We start from the raw sequence: 21,299 nt of genomic DNA, 5'->3' as shown, positions 1-21,299 counted from the left end.
ATAGTGACAGAAAAAATAGTTAGGATTTTTTTATTTTTTTTTTTGAACCATGGAGGCTATTTTCTGTAAAGGGCTTTTGTAGTAGCAGAGAGATAGTATGGACAGAAATTCTACTGTTTGCTCTCCTAAGGTGATTTTTGCCCTTGGACTTAGTTATGTTTTTTTATCATGCAGGCGGCCAAAGAATTTGAAAGTGAAGTCAAGCAGGGTGGAGATTCTGCCTCAGCAGATACAAGCAAGCCAGAGGTGCTCTCAACGTCAACTGTAGTGGAGAAGGAGAAAGAGAATACAGAAGTGTAAATAGCTAGCCCATTATTTGGTATTAAGCACTCAGTTTTGTTCTTGTATTGTATGTAGAGGTTAGGGCCTTCCAATTTAAGAGCTGAGGGTTATTGCAGCAGGCAATGGACTGTTGCTGGAGCTTTGGAGTTTTGTACTTTAATCACAATTTGTGGGTCGGATGCTGTTAATAATGAAAAATTAAACCCAGTGTGTATGATGTGTCTAGTGTGTATGGCGTGTCTTTGTAACGACAGAAGACACGATGGGAAGTCGATGTGAAATTTTCTTTACTTGTTGAATTCTTTTATTTCTGTCGACATGTCTGAAAGATGAGGGTTGCACACGCTGAAATGTTGTGCAGGAAAATGTGCGGTTGTCGTCTTTATTTGCTCCTCAATATGCTGTCAATGTTGGGGAAAGGTATGCCCATTAACCAATACTTGCCAGTGGGTCTGTTTGGCCGGTGCAGTTACATAGCTCGCAAACATTGTACAAGTTCTTATCGATCTCATGTTAGTGCAACAGATGGAGAGGTGCACAATGCACATGCACATAGTCAATTCTCAAACTTGCAGACAAATTTCTTGTAAAGGTCGCATCTCTAGTGTTTGTTCCAATGTTACTGTGAAGTGCTTTCGGATGTGGGATAGGGGAATTTGTCAACATCACTGTCGAGGTGCCTGCTCTGCTAAGAGTTGATAGGGTAAAATTTTTGACGAGTTTGTGTTTCTTGTTACAAGGAGTTAACAGGGTATCCTTGTTGTAAGGAGAATTGTAATAGGCGTAAAGCTACAATTCTCAAAAACCTAATTTATTATATTCAAACAATTAAAAAAAACCTCGGGAGCTTGCTGTAGAGCGTTACAAGGTGACCAAGTGCAACTTTAGAGTGTTTCAAACATCATGAAATCTTGCACAAAAAAGAAACTCGTATACAACAATTATAGAGAAATGTGCCCAAGTTACATCCAAGAGGATGTGAAAAATGGATACTTCTTTAGCTTATGGTTCAAAACATGGTTAGTTAAAGAAGCATAGAAAATGGTCTTGCTTTCTTATCTTTATGGGGGTAAAATGAAAATGCTTTTGTAATAATTGCAAAGTTTAGAATTTTATACATGCATCTTAGTGGACACCTCGGATCTTGTCAAAAAGTTCTATGTTTTTCAAGCATATGGAAAATAAATTATGTCAATTACACATGTCCCAATCGTCTTCTCACTCTTATAGTCTGAATACATCTATACACAAATAAAATTTGGAATGATCTATACACAAATAAAAACCACGAATCAAATTTAAATCTCTTAATTTATCCACCCAAAACCTAATAAAGAAACCCATAAGAAGCCATATTCGTCTTTCATTTTTTAATAAAAATACATAAGTACGATGTTCAATAATATGCGTAAGAGAATCCCTTTGTTGAAACAAATGAGGCCATTAAGCACAAAGACCATCCTAATGCAATGAGCTATAAGGACATCAAGGCCCCTTTAAAGATGATTTAAGGATAGCTAACGATCCTTGTATCCTTACGCTAAGATAAAATATTTTAACCTCCTAAAAGATTGATCAATGAAGTATATGACTTCTTTTGACTCTTAACTCCCCATCCCATGTAGGCAAACCAAATGAGCCTCTTTTGTTTAATCTTTCAATCTTTCTATTTAGTATCAACGTGGTCTTGAATATGTTGTTGCAAATGCACTTAGTAAATGTCCTTGAATCAATAATATTTCAGTCACTAACGCTACTTCTTTTGATCTTATGTGTGACTCTTATCATGATAATGTTGCTTATGCTTCACTTGAACTAAAATGATGTATAAAAATGTCAACCAATGATTATTCATAATATGATGGCATTCACATTTTCTATGGCAAGCTATGTGTGATTGTATTATTGACAATTGGTATTATAGGAAATGCAGGCTCAGAGGGGTATTTCAACTACCCGTTTTGCATGTGAAATACACTATTATTGGAGTGACGTAAAACATGTTATGTGTCACTTTGCATCTACATGCATTGTATGCTGATGTGTAAAATGCACACATGGTAAGTCCCAAGGATTTCTCATGCCTTAGTCTGTTTGTTTTGAGGTTGTTTGGGCTTGACAAGAGTTATCCATGGATTTGATTTTATGTTTTCCCTTTATTTCAACACATCATGACATGATCTAGACAAAAAAGTGTGAAATTTTATTGTATGCATAAAAAAACACTGGCTCACGACAAGCTACAAAGATTTTAATAACGTGTTTTTTCATTATGGTTTTCTTAAAGTGATCATTTTTGATAGAGATTCACATTTTTGTAATTGCTTTTGGATAGATCTGTTTTCTAACTTAAGATATAAAATGGATTTCAGTTTTGTTTTTCCTCAAAGTAATTGTAAAACCTAAGCCACTAATAACATAATTTTAGATCTCCTTCAATGTTACATAATTGACCACCAACAAAATTTGGTGAAGACTTACCTTTATTGCAATTTGCCTACAAAAACATTTTGCACTTCACCACTTGCAAAGCAAGTTTTGAAATTATCAATGGTCAAAACTTTGATAAGTTCAAAAGTTACCCATACCTATTGTTGATCTTGATTGTCAGGTTTCATAGGCTGATAGAATAGCTCGAGAACATACCCAAATATATTTTGAGTGACTGAGTATACTTAAAAGGCATCAAGCACAATATACTAAACAGGTCAGCAAGAAACATAGACTGATGATTTATCATGAAAACAAGTATCTATGGCTTAGAATTGAGGGAAAAAAAGACTCAAGAACATCAAAAGATATCCAAAGGCTAAGCTTGCTATTATGTTTTATGACCCTTTTAAAAGCATTCAAAACATTAATGATTATTTGAAATCTGCATAGGCTATACATGTGTCTCATTATGACTGACATTCTTAGTCCCACCATAAAATAGTTGCAATAACATGTCATCTTAAGGGATTCACTTTATGCTAGCCCCCCATACCAAGTGCATTCATACATGTAGATTTTTCATGAATATAACACACCCTATTCTACTTCGATCCGTGTATCTGTTAATGAAATTTGGGAGAAGCAAACTGCCACCATGACTTGAATATAATAAAAATAAGAGATTCATTACATGAATCACATAGCCATAGAAAGAAATACACACACACACACACACACACACACACACACACACACACACACATAGAGAGAGAGAGAGAGAGAGAGAGAGAGAGAGAGAGAGAGAGAGAGAGAGAGAGAGAGAGAGAGAGAGAGAGAGGATACAATATTAAGGGTTGGAATGGTGACTCCTCCGTAGGGATGTTGGTAATACAAATGCTCTTAAGGAAGCTAAATACAATCATAATACATCAACTTGCCCTCATAAGGTTGCCTTATAATGGTCTTCTTTGATCAACCCAAAAATTTCGGCTTTCTTTGATCAGAAACACATATACTCACAAACTTGAGCGTCATCTTCTTCCTTCCTTGGTATCTCTTCTTCCTCCTATAAAAGCATCATGAAAACACACAGATATCTTCAAAAACATGTGCATGCTTCTCTTTATAAGTTTTCACTTATAGAGCTCCGTGCATGGCAAATAACTCCTCGCTCATCTTCTATGAGATTGATGAGTAAAGATACTGCTACAAAAACTAGTAGACATGATTAAAACATGAAACCGATACCATAGATATGTAGAGCTCAAAGAGAGTCATATTGGAGCATAGTAGCTATGGAGACTTGAGAGAGAGGATTAACCGTTTGTGCAACAACAATTTGCATTAATAAACCTCCTTTGCTTCTCTATATAAAAAAGTGTTCAACATGAAAGTTGTAGATCTTGCTGTTTTTGATCCATTCAATGGGTCATCTTTAAAAATTGGTTTTCTATTGTGAGATATTCCCAAATAGTCTCATTAGGTCTTCTTTTGATGGGTCAATTAGTTATGGACCTTTCCTTGAGTTCTTTACCCACTACTCTCCTTTTGAGGAGTATCCACCACTTCTCCTTAAGAGATGTGTGTACGTAGATAATTAGGGGTCCTCAAGCTTTATTCAAGACCTACATATCCCTTTTACCTGGCATTTTTGTACGCTTTCAAAGCATTCAAGACCAGCTCTTTAATTCACTTTGGTCCCATAAAAGCACATTTGATTCTGCAAAGAATTCCATTCGCACTTCTAAAGCTTGTAATGTCCTTTTGATGCCCTAAGGTCGTGAGATGCACCTTAGAATAATTGCATCGACACTTTTAAAGGTTGCTTCACTCTTTTTGGTACCCTAAAGTTTGAAACATACCTTACATCAATTTTTGCAATCTTGGTCCTTCCACTCTTTTTATTGTCTTTCTTTGAAATGGACAATTATATAGAGAGAAAATCATTCAAGTATACCAAAAGTAAATTCAATATCTCCTCTTTGTTGGTTCTCTTATTTTGGTGAGAGTGTCGTAAAATTGGAACAAAATAACTCCTTATATTGAACTCTTGCCAATGAACCCCTCCCCTCGCCCATGTCATGTGCACGACCATATATCCTCGGACAACTTTGAGAGAGCATAGGCGAAATGTCAAAAGTTGTGTGGAAAGGGCATGGTGGGCCTTGCTGGTCAATGTCACATGTGGATCATTTACCACATGCCAATTCCTTGGGGAGGGTGTGTTGCATTTATACGAGGCCTAATGTGATAGTCCCTTGGCTAGCCAAAAGCAACACTAGGACAACCGCCCAATGTGACATGGGCCTCATGATCACTCTTTCCATCCCATCTTCCCTCCTTCTCTCCCTCTCTAATAGTACATATTAGCTAGTTTACTATATGTGTTAAATGGTTTTTCTTTCCTTTGCGGTCGAAAGTACATCCCTCAATTTTAAATCATCATAAAGAAAAATTATGTTAAAATTCCTCTCTATCTCTCTCATAAGCTACACAAAGAATATATCTCATTGAAATAGCTTAAAACATTGTGAAAGATCTTCTTTCCCAATTGAATCCCTCCCATTTTGTCTAAATCAAGCTTTGACCCCTCTCACAATCTAAATTATGCACGAGAATTATCCATCAAGAACTCTCTCCAACCCACCTTCTATTGGGGTTTTTCAAGCCCAAGTCATGACATGTACACCCATGTGAGAACATGCTCTTAAGGCATGCAATTACACATCAGTTCTAGGTCGAGTTTGCATGGCAAGTTTTGGATATATATATACGTAAGGTTTCAAAATCATAAAAATAGCGTTATTTTCGTGTTGCTTTTGGTGTCGACTCTCTCTCTCTCTCTCTCTCTCTCTCTCTCTCTCTCTCTCTCTCTCTCTCTCTCTCGTTTTCTGATGCTGCCCTCTCCCTTGCAATGGCTCCCCTATGACTCCAGCCACCATAGTTGCGGGGTCCCAACAAGTGGTATAAGAGCTTTGGGGTTCAACCTCGAAGGCTTGTGTTGGGAAAGCTCTGTGGGAAAAGTCTCTTGTAGTGAAGACGAAGGCTTTGTGGATGTGCACGGATTCGGTCATAGCTACCCGCAATCAGTTTTCCTTAACATGTTGGTAAATTTTTGACACATTATCTCCTGCTAAATCTCACTATCTACGGGCCGTTATGAGCAACTTTTGCCATTGATGTTGTTCTCTGTTTCTTGCTAAAGAAATTGACATTTTGTTTTTAATTTGAGACCGTTTTCTAAAGTGGCCATCTTATTTGAGCCTTGGCTAGAGAGTCTCACACCCCCCAGATTGTGAAGCTGGTTCACAATGGTGTTTATGCATCTACGAGGCACATGCGGCAAAAGTGATCTTGTAAGCGTCTCAAAACACTACAGTCCAACGAATTCAAGCTTCTCAAAAACGTCATACGACATGGAAAATATTCACATGTATGAAAAGAAAGCTGCAAATAAACAAAAGCTTTGGAGTTTCATTCTCTAGAAGTGGTTGCCAAATTTCTTAAAGCAGCCTAAAGTGGAAAAAGAGCGAGGTGTCGATTTTTTCTTGAAGCATCTATGCATTGAACATGCCCATCTAGCATTAAAGAGAACATTGAACTTCTCTCATAGTAAGATCGTCAAAATCCAAGATCAACATCTCTTTCTAGTGATGATGTTTTGTATTCGACGGTACATGTTGATCTGGAAAAAGATGAAGAACATCCAAAATCCAACGGTTTGCTTCAAGCACCAAGAGGTACATCAACAAATGTAGAACATGAAGATTTTCTTTGAGATTGTGGTACAAGACTTGACAAATTTTCTTCATCAGTTTAGTGTCATAGGTTTGCTATGGTTATGTCTATTGTCACCATAATCATATATTTTTAGTCAAAGCCTTCTTTTAGCATTATCGCCATTACAAAATTTTGTATGGGTTATAAACACTGCCACAAAAACAAAAGTGGTAAGACCTCCCATTTATGTTTGGTTTTGAGTTCTTGTTATCTCACTCTCATTGTTGTCCGAAGAAGGAAGTGCACACACACACACACACACCTATGTTGCTGTCAAGGGAGGGGGGGGCGGGGGGGCTTCTACTCATAAAGTAACACGCTGACATAACTCATCATCAAAGATCAATTCCTTGACTTGTTATCATTTGTCATCAATAACAACCCCACCATAGCTGGTGATTGAGGTTGAGAATCTCACCCAAACATGAAGGAACTAAACTTAGTTGCAACATGTTTTGCCTCATGGTAAGCAAACTCTAACTAGAGAGAGAACCTTTCCAATTGGATTGCTTGGTGCTAGCGTACGCGCTTAGCATATCCTTTAGCACAAGAGTAACACTTGTAATCTGCCTATCCTCTCTAGATGACTGGCAATACTAAGGTATGTTTCCCCACCATTTATAGAAAATCCTCAAAATGACTAGTAATAAACAAGGATCACAATACCTTGCAACATTGTTGAGTAAGTAACAATGTATAAACAAACAACCTGGTTAACTTGAGATATTAGAAAAGTGGATTGATATAATGGAAAATTTTTAGTCAACTTATATATCACTATGCAAACCGAGCCATGACCTCTATTGGTGATTGATAAACCCATAATTAATCTCACAGAGAGAACATACATAAAGTGCGAAATGCTTTGGAAGCCACGAATGTCATGAATGTGCATGACGCTCCAAACTTAGCCTTTTCTAAATTCTAGGGCCCATAACACCTAGTGTGCATGCCTTTAACAAAAATAGATCCAAACATGCACACTTGCCAATGCTTATGGCTAGCGTTATGCTCAAAGCACAAGGAAAGAACTAAATACTTTCCATGTGAAAGCTATGCTAACATATTTGGACCATAATAGATTGTGAAAATCAACCACATCTAGGTACCAAATGTACTTGTTCATTAACAAAACATAGCTTTGCTACATGTATAGACAACCATCCGTTCATGTAATTTAACCATACTTGTAACCTTAACATGTCCTACTATGTATCCAATAATTTTTGGCCACCACTGAAATTGTTCCTCATACAATGTGCTTAGAACGGTCTAACAAACGAATTTAACCAACAGCTAGGGACTCTATCGCGACACATAGTTGTAGTAACGGGCGTCAGTGTCAGTCCAGAGACTCATATTCTCCACATGTGGAATATGTTGCATATAAGGATTTCCTGGAAAATGCCATCCATCAAGTATGAGATGTACTTGTAACAGGGCCATGAGTGCCGCAATGACTAACTTGCATGGGTAAAGGTGTGGGATCATCCCTTGTTCGTGGGGTGGATCCCATGTGAGCTTATGTATCTATGATCATTTGAAGCTGTCATGGCTTGTCACATGAGCATGGCCGGAATTTATAATTTTTTGGTTATGGTAATATAATCTTCTCACAATTGTGAATTTTACCAAAAAAAAAGTAAACATTTGTTTATCTAAATGAGAGATTCTTGAAATTTGTATTACATGGAGTATCAATAAAAAGTAAACTTTTGCTTGCCAAGAAAAAATGATTTATAGTTATCTTCGTTTCAAATGCCAAATCAGTGGCATGTGCATCAGTTGCCATGGTTAAGATGCTTCAAAAAAGAGGATTTTAAGGCTTTGGAAAGATTTCAAATCAGGTACATTATTCCATGGGGAGAGCTTAGGAAGCAAGAGTAGAAAAAATGACATAGCATTGTCAAAAGTGGCAAGGGGTCTTCTAGAGAAGTGGAAAAAATAAGCTCCATTGAAGCTACTTGTAGCACCATGTGTTGGTGTGTGTGCAACGAGAAGCAACTCCATAGGGGCTTAATTTTATAAGGGAAACTCTACATGTGGTGAGCATACAAGATGCAACACTATAGGGGAGAAAAAGCTCCTTAAAAGCTACGTATATTCATAGGAGCTTAATTAGCACCTTTAAAGATTTCTATAGCACTATGTGCTAACATGTAGTGTTACAAGTAGCCCCACAAAGTGCTTAAATTAGCCCCCTTTGAAGTTTTCTATAGCACTACATGATGACACGTGGTGCTATAGGCAACTTCACAAAGCGCTTAAATTAGGAGGCTCCACAAAGCGCTTCAATTAGCACCTATGAAGCTTCCTATAGCACTACATGTCAACACATGGTGCTACACGAAGCTCCACAAAGAGCTTAAATTGGTTCCTATATGAAGCTTTCTATAGCACCACATATCGATATGTGGTGCTATAGGCAACTCTATAAAGGGCTTAAAGACCCTTTGAAGATTCTTATGGCACCATGTGTCAACACATGGTGCTATTGACACATGGTGCTACAAGACGCTCCACAAATTGCTTAAATTAGCCCCGGTTGAAGCTTCCTATAACACAATTGCCAACATGTGGTGCCACCAGTAGCTCCACAAAGCACTTAAATTTCTCCCTTTGAAGCTTCCTATAGCACCATGTGCCGACACATGGTGCTATAGGTGTTAGGGTTTGGGCCAATTGGCTGGACACCCATCACACTGACCGTACTAGCTTTATCTATTATTTTGATCATATAGAACAGTAAAGAGTAGTGAGATAATTTTGAATCCTCACTGAGATCTCCACCCACATCGTCTTCTTCTCCCTCGCACTCTGCATGCATTGTGTACTCTTCAAGTGGTATTAGAGGCGAAGTGAAGATCTTGCATCATTGCAACATTTGCGATGGAGATTGCGGTGAAGCTATGAAATTTTTAGCACTGTTTTGTAGCAAAAATTCGATGGAGTAAAAGGTCAATTTTTAGCTCTCCACATGCAAGGTCAATACATAAAATTTGATGATCTGATTTGGGGGTCCATTGGCCATGCATAAAACTATTTATGCAATGCATGATGGCTTCAGAGAGTAGCTTATAGTCAATACACTATACCCATTGTGTTTTCTACATGTAAATCCATTGGTTCCATTCCGCAAAGATACACCATTGGCAATGAGCATACCCGTGTTATTGAACATGTATAAAATTAGCTTTCCATAGTGATATAGATCTTTCTCATCCATTAAAGTACAATCATTGTGCGAGCATTCATATCTTCAAAGACAATAACATCAACTTTGACTTTAAAATAAAAATTGTCCTCTTTTGAATCAAAAAATGGTTGATCTCTATCCATGCGAGCATAAAGGGGAGAATCATGATGGGGAATATAGCAACTGGATATAGAAATGGGTGCTCTTTTAGGTGTCATAATTTTCAACCATACATAACGTTTGTGCTTTTCATCTTTCACAAATGATACAAAATCTTCCAATCCTTTGTGTATCATGCTTCCAAGTTTCAACAAGAAGTACAACATTGGCTTTTCTTGTTAGTTTATAAATGAAAACCCCCACATTCCATAGGTATCCATTGCAATTTTAAAACCATACTTTCAATTGTAACTCGACCTCATAAGTCACACATTCCTATTTTCCCAAGGTACTTGCCTCCTCCTTGGGCACATTTTCTTTATGAGCGGTCCTTGTTTTTCATATTCCTCTCCTCATATGACTTGCGATGCATATTTTTTTGCTTGATATTGTGATCTTCACACACAAAACATTTTGTATCCCTCAAATAAATCCAACTATTATCAAGGATAATCTTTTGTTTGGTCTCATTTGGCATGGTGCATAGAATTGGCTGTTCTCCCGAGCAAGGAGCGTAAGGATGAAAGTCATATTACCATCTTGTTGTAATAGGGGATGTTTTAGAACACTTTGCTTCCTTGGTGGCAAGAAGATGGAAAGTCCCTCTCTTCTTATCTGCACTCAAACTATCAAATACTTCTTCTTTCACCATATATGGCAGGCAAGGAACCGTCGTGTGTTTGAAAGAGATCTTGATGTGGCAAGATTCTCAAAGATTATACAAGAAAGCAAAGTGATGATCTATATGCTCGAGAGCAAGCAAGACTCGGGAGAATGGTCTAGGGCTACCCATGCCATGTTGTCAACCTGCGATAAGTAAAACAATAGAACTAAGTTCACCTACTTTGTAAAGCCAGTTATGATTAGCCTCGATGAGAGGCGATATACATCCAATTTGTAATCTTCAGCACCTCCAAGCTCGGTATGAGCTTGAGGTTGTTTTGTAGTTTTTAGTGCTTAATACAAATCACTCACAATTGTGAGCTTTGCAAAAAAAAAAAAACTTTGCTTGTAAGTGTTGTCTCCTTTTCTATAAAGATGAATCCCCCTTTAGCACAAAATGAGGCTCTTTAAGTTGCTTTCCTCCTTAAAGTAGACTAGAAGAGTTGGGGGTTGATTTGTGATCAATTTCTTGTGCAAATAGTCTCCTCTCAGAGCCCTTCTTCTCTACTTTCTTGTCTTCTCAAGTTTCAATCATGGATTTTTATAATCCCATTTCCCTTACACCTTTTTTGTTCTTCTACTACAACCGTCAAGGTTGGGGGTCGGGCAGGGGGGGGGGGGAGGCAGGCCATCTTGGCCGTCCGTCCCTCCCCCATTACTGAGCAGAATGAGCTTGCAGGGCTGTCGAATGTAGGCCACCTCAGCAATCAAAATCTGAGAGGCAATTGTCAGTCTGTATGCTAATAAGAATTGTGCAGCTCAGTAGCCAGAATAGTCATTGTTAATCATTCAAAATTTTACGGTGTCCTCCAACGATAGCTTGCCAGGTCAGCAGAGAGAACACCATACAGTTAGGACACATCAGCGCACGGAATGCCATTACCTCATGCAGATAACGTGCAATAGAAACCTGCCAGGTCAGCAGCCGTAATCTCTGCATTGTCCCTGACTGTTGCATGTCCATGCACTGTCACCTGTCGTTGTCTACTATTGATCACCTCTGCATGTGTAGGAAACCTAGAATACGTACTGGCCCCCCTCCCCCCTGCCGGCCGGGAATGGTCCCTTGCAGACCATTCACCCAGACTCCACGCTCTCGCACGGCCGGCCTCCACCAATCGCCATGCAGTTGCCTAGATTCCAGGGAATGGTCAACAAGGGACCATTCCCTACACCATAATACACCAATAGTTCTACCTCAAAGTGGCAGGCATTGTGATTTCATCAATTGTTTCAAGGACTACTCAAATCTAACAACCTCTTCTTTAGATATAGAAATACATTAGCAAGTTTATAATGCCTTAGTCTTTTTTTTAAAAAAGCTTTGAAATCGTTTAGCTAGCCTTGTAGCTAAACGATTAGCTAGCCTTGTAGCATCCCTTTAGTCGTATTGGACTTTCTATGAACTATAAATAACCAAAAGCCTTATGAGATCTTTAATTATAAGACATACCAACAAAATTTAACATTTAAATGTGGACTTTTTAAGGAGTTATCAAAGATTTAGAGAAGTATACTAAAATTTAATGTGATTTACATCACATATAGCCTTGCAACTCCATTACAATTGGTAATTGCCACTTTACAAACTTATGAATGGTCTAAGTTGTATATGAACCAACTAATGAATGCACAATTACCTTAGAATGTGAAGTTATGAAGAGGTATCCTAACATCAAAGATTACGAATGTGTGTTGTTTTGCTTGCTTGTATTGTAGAGGCCACTCATATATGCAAATATTGATAGAACTGTGTTCTTTCACAGGTGATAAGGATGGCGCCATTGTGCCAAGACTTTGAATTAGATCCAGGCTTCAAGGAGCCTAATGTTCAAGGTGATGACATGCTAATAAATGCAACCAAGGTTATTGATCTAATAGGCATTATGAGAAGACGTTATGGATGGGAGTTTCTCAAGCTTTGTGAGTATATTGTAGATGAGCACAGGTTGGAAGCACTTTATGTGTTGGATGTAGGTTATGGTTCTTAGAAGAGTCGTATTCATTACATGGTTGTCACTACTATTGGTCAAGGTGATGGCAAGCTATATGCAAAAAGTGATTCTATGTCCCACTTATGAACCAAGTGGCTAATGAAGCATGAGAGAACTCTTGAATAGTGTCGTGTGCCATGATGATGCAGTAAGATACTACATTAATAGTCTAACAACAAGTCTTATATGCTTATACCTTAGAGACCCATATTTTTCCTCATACATGGAGCTAGAAATCCTCAGAGAACTACTCGCCCTTGCATGATTATGGCCAAGAAAAGCTTAAAAACCATGATTTTGGAGGCCAAGATCCTTCCTTATTCTCTAGGAGGTACTCCAAGATATCAATCTCATCTTTAGACTTCCCAGCAATGAGTATATCATCAACATAAAGTATCAACATGATAAGTGAGTCACCATTCAACTTCATGGTATACAAGTAGTGATCTTCCTAGCTCCTTACATAACCTTGTGACTACATGTGCTTGTCAAACTTCATGTACCAATTACTTGAACCTTGTTTTTTAGTCCCTACAATGACTTATGCAATCTACACACCAGTTCTACCCTTGTAAACTTCTTAGGTTTGACTTCGAAGCCCTCTAGCTATTTCATGTATACATCCTCATCATGATCCCCGTGAAGGGAATCCATTTTTACAACCATCTGAAGAGCAAGTTTCATGTCCTTAGTGGCTACTAGTCCAAGCACAAGATGCAATGTAGTCATCTTGACTACTGGAGAGAAATTCCCAATAAGTCCATGCCTTTCTTTTGCTTGAGACCCTTAGCAACCAATCTAGCCTTATACTTAGGCCCACGATCTTCTACCATGTACTTTTGCTTATACACCCACTTGCAAGGCAAGGCTTGTTTGCCCTCTAGAAACTCTATCAATTCCCAACTTTCATTTTCCGTAATCAGGTTATACTCAAATTGCTTTGCCTGCTCCCACTTCATGCTATCTTCCATCTCAATAGCCTATTGGTAGCAGGTAGGCTCTCCGCAGTTAGTGGTGACCAACAAATAGTCTAACCCTACCTAAAAACACCGAGGGACATGAGATACACGTGTAGATATCCTTACTACCCAACTCCTAGACTCTGCTCTCGTGCCCCTAAAAACACTCAAGGGCATGAGATACATGTGTAGATCTCCTTACTACCTAACTCCTAGACTCTGCTCTCTCAAGAGCATCACTAGATCTCTTTGGAGCATTACTAGTGGTAGGTACATAGCTAGTAGATTGAGTTGTTTGTGTCACTGGACTTGAGGCTACGTTCTCAAACCTCACTTTGCGATACTCAACCTCTTTCACAGGTTGTATATTTGATTCATTAAAAATCACTTCTGAGCTTCGAAGAACTCTCTGATATTGTGCATACCAGAGATAGTAACACCTCCAGCTACACCATAGCCAATGAACATGCATTTGTGTGACTTGGGGTCTACCTTCTTTCTAAGCTCTTAGGCACATGTGAAAATGCTTCACACCCAAACACACGTAATCTATCATAATGGGGCTTCTTGATTGTCCACATCTCTTGCGGAATCTTGTAATTCAACTAAGTACTAGGCAACCTATTGATTATATGCACCATTGTCATAACAGGTTCTTCCCAAAACTCTTGAGGTAAATTTTTCCATAAACAGCATGGAAGTGGCCCTCTCCTAAATAGTTATATTCATGCACTTAGCAACGTTCTCCATTTTGAGCAATTGTGTACGGTGTAGTAAACTCTATTTTAATGCCTCGTTTGTTATAGAAGTCCTTAAACTCACTAGAGATGTACTCTCCCCTATTGTCAATGCACAAAGCCTTCAACTTATTGTTTGACTGGTTCTTGACCATGGCTAGGAACTTCTAGAAGACACTAAAGACTTCGTCTTTCCTCTTCAAGACATAGACCCATACCTTTCAAGTAGAGACATCTATAAAATTCAAGAAATAAATTGCCCCCCCCCCCCCCCCGACGACTTGTGCAGCATAGGCCACATAGATCCGTATGAACCAAATCTAGAGGATGTCCTAACTTCCTATCCAATGTAGAAGTTGTAAGCCTAGTCTATTTTTGGTATATGCAATGCTCACATAAATTAAAATCAAAATATTTCAACACAACGATATAGTCAAAACGTTGTAACTGCTTCATATCTTTTTGAATCATATGACCAAGCCGGATATGCCACAACTCAGTAGAAGGCAACTCGGCTATATAGATAGAGCTCTTTTTTATACTAGAGACATACAAAGAGTACAATTAGCCAGTTGTTTGGCTTTTAAGCATGACCAAGTTACATTTTTTAATTATCCGGGAACCATTGCCAAACATTGTAGTGTATCCAAGGTCATCAAGCTATCATATTGAAACCAAGCTCTTAGTTAGCTTTGGCACATGTCTGACACCTTGCAGCATGAACTCGATACCATTGTGCATATGCAAATTCACATCTCCAATGTCACATATCTCAAGCTGATAAGAAACACCCAACTTAGTTGAACCATATGTAGAAGCATAATTGGAGAACCACTGCTTGTGAGGAGAAACATGAAAACTGGCATGCGAGTCAATGATCCAATTCTATGCATGAGCTAATAACACCTCTAGAATTAAATCAGAAGTGAAAACTAGTACACCTGATGATTGGAGCACGTCAAGAACAACATCAACATGTGAAGAGTCAACGACATTGAGCTCCTCTACTCACACTGCTTTTAGGAGGTGCATGACTTCTGAAAATGGATTTACCCTTTTCTCTTTGCAATATATAACAATCTTTCTTCATGTATCCTTTCTTGTGACAATGGTTGCACTCAATGTTCCTTGTGTCACATCCACGACTCTTGCTAGGTGCAATCTTGCAATCCTAAGAATGACCACAACTACGACTATGACCTCTTTTCCATTGATCATTTTTTTGGCTACTTCCACTAGCCATATGTGTATCACCATGCCCACTAGTGTCAAGAGATTGATGTCAAATCTCTTCCATGAGCAAATCACTAGTAAGATCACTGAAAATAAGCTTTTCCTAAGGGACTGATAGCAGTGTTAAATTATCCCATGATGCAGGAAAAAAGAGCATAGCAAGAAAATGGCATTCATTTCATCATTGAAATTAAGCCCTTTACAAGTCAATTGCATAAACAAACTATTGGGCTCATTTAAATGGGAATTGACACTACTACCTTCCTTCATGTTTAAACACTACTACCTTCCTTCATGTTTAAACAAGAAACCTAATTCACCTCACACTGAGTAGCTCGTCCCCCTGTCAAGCAATGACCCTCACAAAAGGCTATGTAGACACGGGTAGCCGCAATCTCAAAAAGGTCTCTTCCAAAGTGAGTCTCAAAAACGATCATGATTGCCAAAACAAGCCAAAATTGACTTCAAAACGACGTACAATGGCAGTATCTGCAACACAACATACATCTAAAACATGAAACTGTCACTAGAAACTGCAAGACATGTGCTCAAACATGCGCCAATGGGTATGCAAGCAAAAGCACAAAAATCAACTCCATGTGGGAGGTAAAACACTCTCAATAGAGCACAAGCACTCTCAAGTGCTAGTCATGCATAAACCATATGCATACAAAACTCCCATTGGAACTATAGTGGTTGTCACTACCAAAGATCCTCACAAATCTATTGTGTCTAGAGAGAAAACCATCAATGCATAAAACAAGAGAACAAACAAGGTCAATTCAAACTCTCTGGATGTAGCAACCCAACTCCAAAAGCACTCTAAATCACCATACATGGTCTGCATATCTATCTACAACTTCCAAAATACTCTGTAGTTGGTCAATAAATATCTCTCAAACCATTCAAAATTTGTAGAAACTTCCTTGTGTAAAGTTGTAGATCTCGAAAAAATGGTTAGCAGTCACCAAAATGGGTGTGAAACGGGCTATTTTTATAGGTCAAGCATATCTATAAAAATATGCAGATAGTCTGTCAAACGTACAACAAAATCGATGCAAAATTTTGAAAGACTTTCAGCTAGAAAGTTGTAGACCACGACGTTTTTGGTAGCAGGAATCTAACGATGATAATCTCAGCCCAAGGAAAGACAAATTATCACCTTGTATGGATTTCAAATGGGTACTAATGTATATTGAAATAGTTGAGAAAAAGTTATGGATGACAAAGCTTCAATATGATGCACCATTGAAAACTAAATGGGAAGCTTTCAAGAAAGTTCTTTATTCTTGTGCTGAAGAATTCTTTGCCATAAAGCATGTATACGTTACCAAAAAATATAGATCATGCAAAAGGTGGTTTGATAAAGAATGTCAAGATGCTTGAAATTCCTTGATAAAGCTTGATGCAACTATGAAAAAAGACAACTATCGCAGTCATTTGCATACATACAAGGTATTGATTCAAAAGACAACAAGAAGATGCAAAATCAAGTATCAATGTTTTCAAGTCCAAGAAAAGGCACAAGCATGTGGAAGATTTTGGAGAAACTTCAGAGGCAAGTGTTGAGAGTTTTGGTAACTTGAGTCTTGTGGATATGTACACACATTCTAGGTAACTATATGAGCAGCCAAATACTGGAAAAATGCTATTTTATGGTTCACTCTCATGTTTTCTCCCTTTTCTTTTTAAACTATTGAAGAGATGTGCATGACGAGCTGGAGAAGTTGGCCACTTGCAAAGCGGGAGATCTTCAAGGTAAGCTGAAAATGATTAGATGGATGGAAAATTTTGCACATGAGTGGATGTGTGATATGTTCAACCTTGCACTTGAACATGGTATGCCTTGTGATTAGAGTATTAATTGGGTCAAGCCTTTGCATAAAGGAGGGGATATAAAGGATGTAAATAACTACCGGACTATAATGATTGGTTCTCTTATGGCAAAGTTATTTGGTTGCATAATGGAGATAAAATTGACTGATTGGGATGAAGAGAATGGAAAGCATGCAAAAGGAAAAGCGGGTTTTCATCGATGTTATAGTACCATTGATCATCTTGTCACTCTTTTTGTTCTCATGGAGGGAATTCGATTGAAAGAAAAGCGATTGTATTGCTGCTTTTTGGACTTTAAGAAAGACTTTGATATGATTCCACATAACAATTTGTGGAGAAGGATGGAAGAACTCCAAGTGCCAAGTGAGCTTATACTTGCGGTTTCTTAAATCTATGAGAAGGTGATGTGTCAATTGCACATGGAAAGAGAAATTTTATGAATTTTTTCAAGCACTACTAAGGTTAAACAAGGATGTCTATTGCCACCAACTCTTTGGTTTATGCATCAAGATCAATTGGAGCAAATGGTACTTGAGTTTATGCAAGAAGAAGGCATTGAAGAGGTCGCTATTTACAATGTGGTAATCATGATCTGCTGTATGCAGATGATGTAGTGCTTCTAGTACATACTTTAGAGATTGCAACAAGCTTATGGTTGTCCTTGAGAACTTTTTCTTGCATAGTGGGCTAATTGTGAATGAATCCAGAAAAATGGTTATGCTCGTGTTAACTGAGTCAACGTTAGTTAACAAAAGCTGCTAACGACCGAAGATGTACGGATGCACATCAAAGATCAATAGGAAGAAGAAATAAATATTGAAGTCACACATTTTTTACGTTTTCCCAAAATGGTCACGTATTGTAAATTCTCGATTTATTTCAAGCCATTGTAATATTTTAATGTGTTACGGACTCACTGGGAGTTCCAAGTTGTAAAGAACAGGTCAGTTAGTGTGCCTAGGTTGTAGATTCAGTAAGTGGTGGAGCCCTAAATACCTTGAGCGCCCGGACATTGCATACTTTTACCCTAGGTATATAAGGCAATGTGTAAAAGAAATTAGGGTTCTCAAGCTCATTTGTTGAGAGCACTCTTTGGTGAGAGCTACTGAGGTGTGTGGCTATGGAGTCCTTGAGCTTCTCTTTGCTCATGAGACTTGATTAACACTAATCAATGATTCATTCTCTCTCACTATGCCTCTCTCATGCTTCTTATGATTGCCTATGATGCTTAGATTAGCTAGATGTTAACTAATTAGTGGTTAATACCTCTCTAATCTTGTGGGATTGCCCTCTTTTTCTTGTGTGTGTATGTAGTTTTAATTGGAGTGTGGTGCTTGATAGATCTATGTGTGTGTGCTTGTGATTAGTGTGTTACATGATAAGATTAGTGTTGTGTGCGTCTGGCAATCGTAGTGTGTGTGATTGGGTTGATTAGAGGTGAAGAGAAGTGGATGTGGAGATTGCCCTTCATTCCGGGTTAGCTTCTTCATAGGCCGAGAAGCTCACCTCGTAGAGTTAACCATTCGTGTTGTGATTAGCTCACTGATCGTGTGAGTGTTTCCATGCCGTAGCTGGGAAGCTCATCCCTCTGGATTGATAATTTTGTTGGTCATTGGAGCTATTGCAACGATGGGATCCCCAATATTTGACGCCGTTGTCGGGGACGATGGCCTATGCTAGTGTAATTGTGGCATAATCGAATGCATTCCCTCACTGATTTCACTACTAATTTCACTTGTGTGTTTATGTTTTTGTGGATTTTGCAATGTGTTCATAATTCCTTAATTTGACACCACATCTTGCCAATTGTGTGTTTGCACACTCTAATTTCACACTGACCCCTTGCTAATTTGACTAATTTTTGCTAACTTACTACTTTGCTATGAAGGATTGGAGCATTCGACCATTCAATTGATCTTCAATGGAAGGTAATTAAGGTGGTATTCTCAACCTCCTTAGAATCTAAAGATGTGTAGAATTGTGTAGAGATCCCACCATGATGATGCAATGTGGATTGAAATTTTTTGGATTTTTGGTTTTTTAATTTTTATGCCGTTGTAATGCCGAAATTTTTAAGATTTGGTGGCGCATAAATTGACAAGTTTCAATTGATAATTTGTGAACGTGCGTTGCTAATTGGGTGCCTAATTGAGTTAATTGCATGCTTGGATGGTCAACTGCAAGTGTACGTGCACTAAAATCAAGTGTGTGTGCATTCTAATTGAGTGTGTGTATGCCTAATTTTAGGTGTGTGTGCACTATTTTGCCCATGTTTGTGCACATAAAAATCAATGTGTGCTTAATGATTTTTTAATTGTGATGATTGATTTTTGTCGTGGTCATGTCCAACTAATGCTTTGTGAAGTCACATTGCAATTTCGACAAAATTTACCTTTTTGTGTGCGCACTTAAAGATTGATAAAAACTGTCAATTTTTAATGTGTGTGTGCGCCTAAAAAGTGTTAAATTTGCATGATTGATTCATATTTTGATTGCATAATTGATGTATGTAATGGTTAATTGCTGCGTTTTTGTGCTCAAAACAGGAATTTACACACTTCAATTGCGTCAATTTTTGACCTAAATTTATCGGTAATTTTGTCGGTTTAATTGCATAGTCTTGATTTTATTAATTAAATTCTATGGCAATTGAATTGAGGTGATTTTTGCAATTTTATTTGGCTACATTGTTCCCCTATGTGTGGAGAATTTTTAAAATGTTTTTGGATATTTTTAATAAAATTTTGGTGATTTTTTACAATTTTTGCATTAATTTTTGGTTAATTCCATAAAAAATTGATATTTTGCGATCTTTACAAGCTATTTTTTGTGTGCGTATCTACGGCATCATTTTGTTCACATTTGTGTCGTCCGTGGTCGAGTTACTATTTTCGAGGACCGGGTTGACGATTGTGTCATAAATTGCATTTTCGATAAATCTTCTATTTTTGGTGTGCATTTGTGTGTCAAAAATGTTTGATTGTGAATGTCGGTGATTTTTGATGATTCCTAGAATTTTATGGGAATTTTTTTGGCCATTTTTGGGATTTTCTGGCAATTTTTTGGAGTTTTGGCTAATTTTCGATCAAATTCTGGCATTTTTGGAAATTTGAAAAAATAAAATAAAATAATAGAAAGGCCGGTTCAAGTGCGAGGTCTGTGGCTTGCGGCACATAAAACTCCTCATCGGATAGATCTTTACAGTCTCTTGGGAGAGTTTCCTACGGCGTTAAATAATCTTATGTCGTTAGTTCTGGTTTCGTTCCATGTGAACACACACTCCCCCTCACACTCTCTCTTCCCCCTCACACTCTCACTCTACTCTAACCTCCCCTCTAACTTACTCTCCCTCTATCTCTAACTTTCTCTTTCTCTCTCTCTGCTGTGAGCCATCTCTCTCTTCGTGTCCGTGAGCTATGTGCCAACGAGCCAGTCGTCACACGCGCTGAGTCCCCCGCTTTCCGCTCCCTTTGCTTCGCTGACAACCACTCCCACCTTCTCTCTCTCCGAGTCTCTCGCTCTGTCTCTAACGTGCTACCAGGTCAACCCCGCCACGCCCTGCCTCTGCTCTCTCTGTGCCTGCGTGCCACACGCTGCCCCGCCTATTCCGTGCTGACCAGGCACCTTCAAGGCCTGCAGGCCCGGAAGTCAACAGCCGTCAAACGCGCGCCAACCCCGAGCCAGAACCCCGAGCCAGGTAGGTACACAGGTAACCCTTAGGTTAAAATTATTATTTTGAAAAAAAAGAAAAAAAAATCAAAATTAGAAAATATAAAAAAGGAGTTTAATATTTACAAAAAAAAAAAACAACATAAAAAATTCAAAAAATAAAATAAAAAAGGGGCTTTTAAAAATTACAAAAAACATTTGAAAACCATATTAAAAAAAAATCAAAAAGAAAAAATCCAATAAAAAAGAATAAAAAATCACAGAAAAGAAAAAAACTCATTAAAAATTAAAAAGGAATAAAAAATTACAAAAGAATAGAAAAAACATAAAACACCCACCATAATTTAAGAAAGAGTTT

General features: G+C 38.1%; 1 protein-coding gene across 1 annotated transcript in view; it reads left to right on the top strand.

Annotated features, from left to right (window-relative positions):
- Positions 1 to 499, top strand: part of LOC147450819 (Bacterial sec-independent translocation protein mttA/Hcf106) — a 34,555-nt gene extending 34,056 nt beyond the window's left edge. The window contains exon 3 of the mRNA XM_086519845.1: positions 175 to 499. Coding sequence (XP_086375971.1) covers positions 175 to 300 — 126 coding nt within the window. The 3' untranslated portion in view covers positions 301 to 499. The remainder of the gene's footprint in view (positions 1 to 174) is intronic.
- Positions 500 to 21,299: the final 20,800 nt, after the last annotated feature.

The sequence above is a fragment of the Adiantum capillus-veneris genome, chromosome 9 (assembly GCF_014529385.1).
Source record: "Adiantum capillus-veneris isolate H3 chromosome 9, ASM1452938v2, whole genome shotgun sequence".
Classification (NCBI taxonomy): Eukaryota; Viridiplantae; Streptophyta; class Polypodiopsida; order Polypodiales; family Pteridaceae; genus Adiantum; species Adiantum capillus-veneris.
The sequence above is the reverse complement of the archived record's forward strand: the minus strand, read 5'-3'. Positions and strand labels throughout refer to the sequence as shown.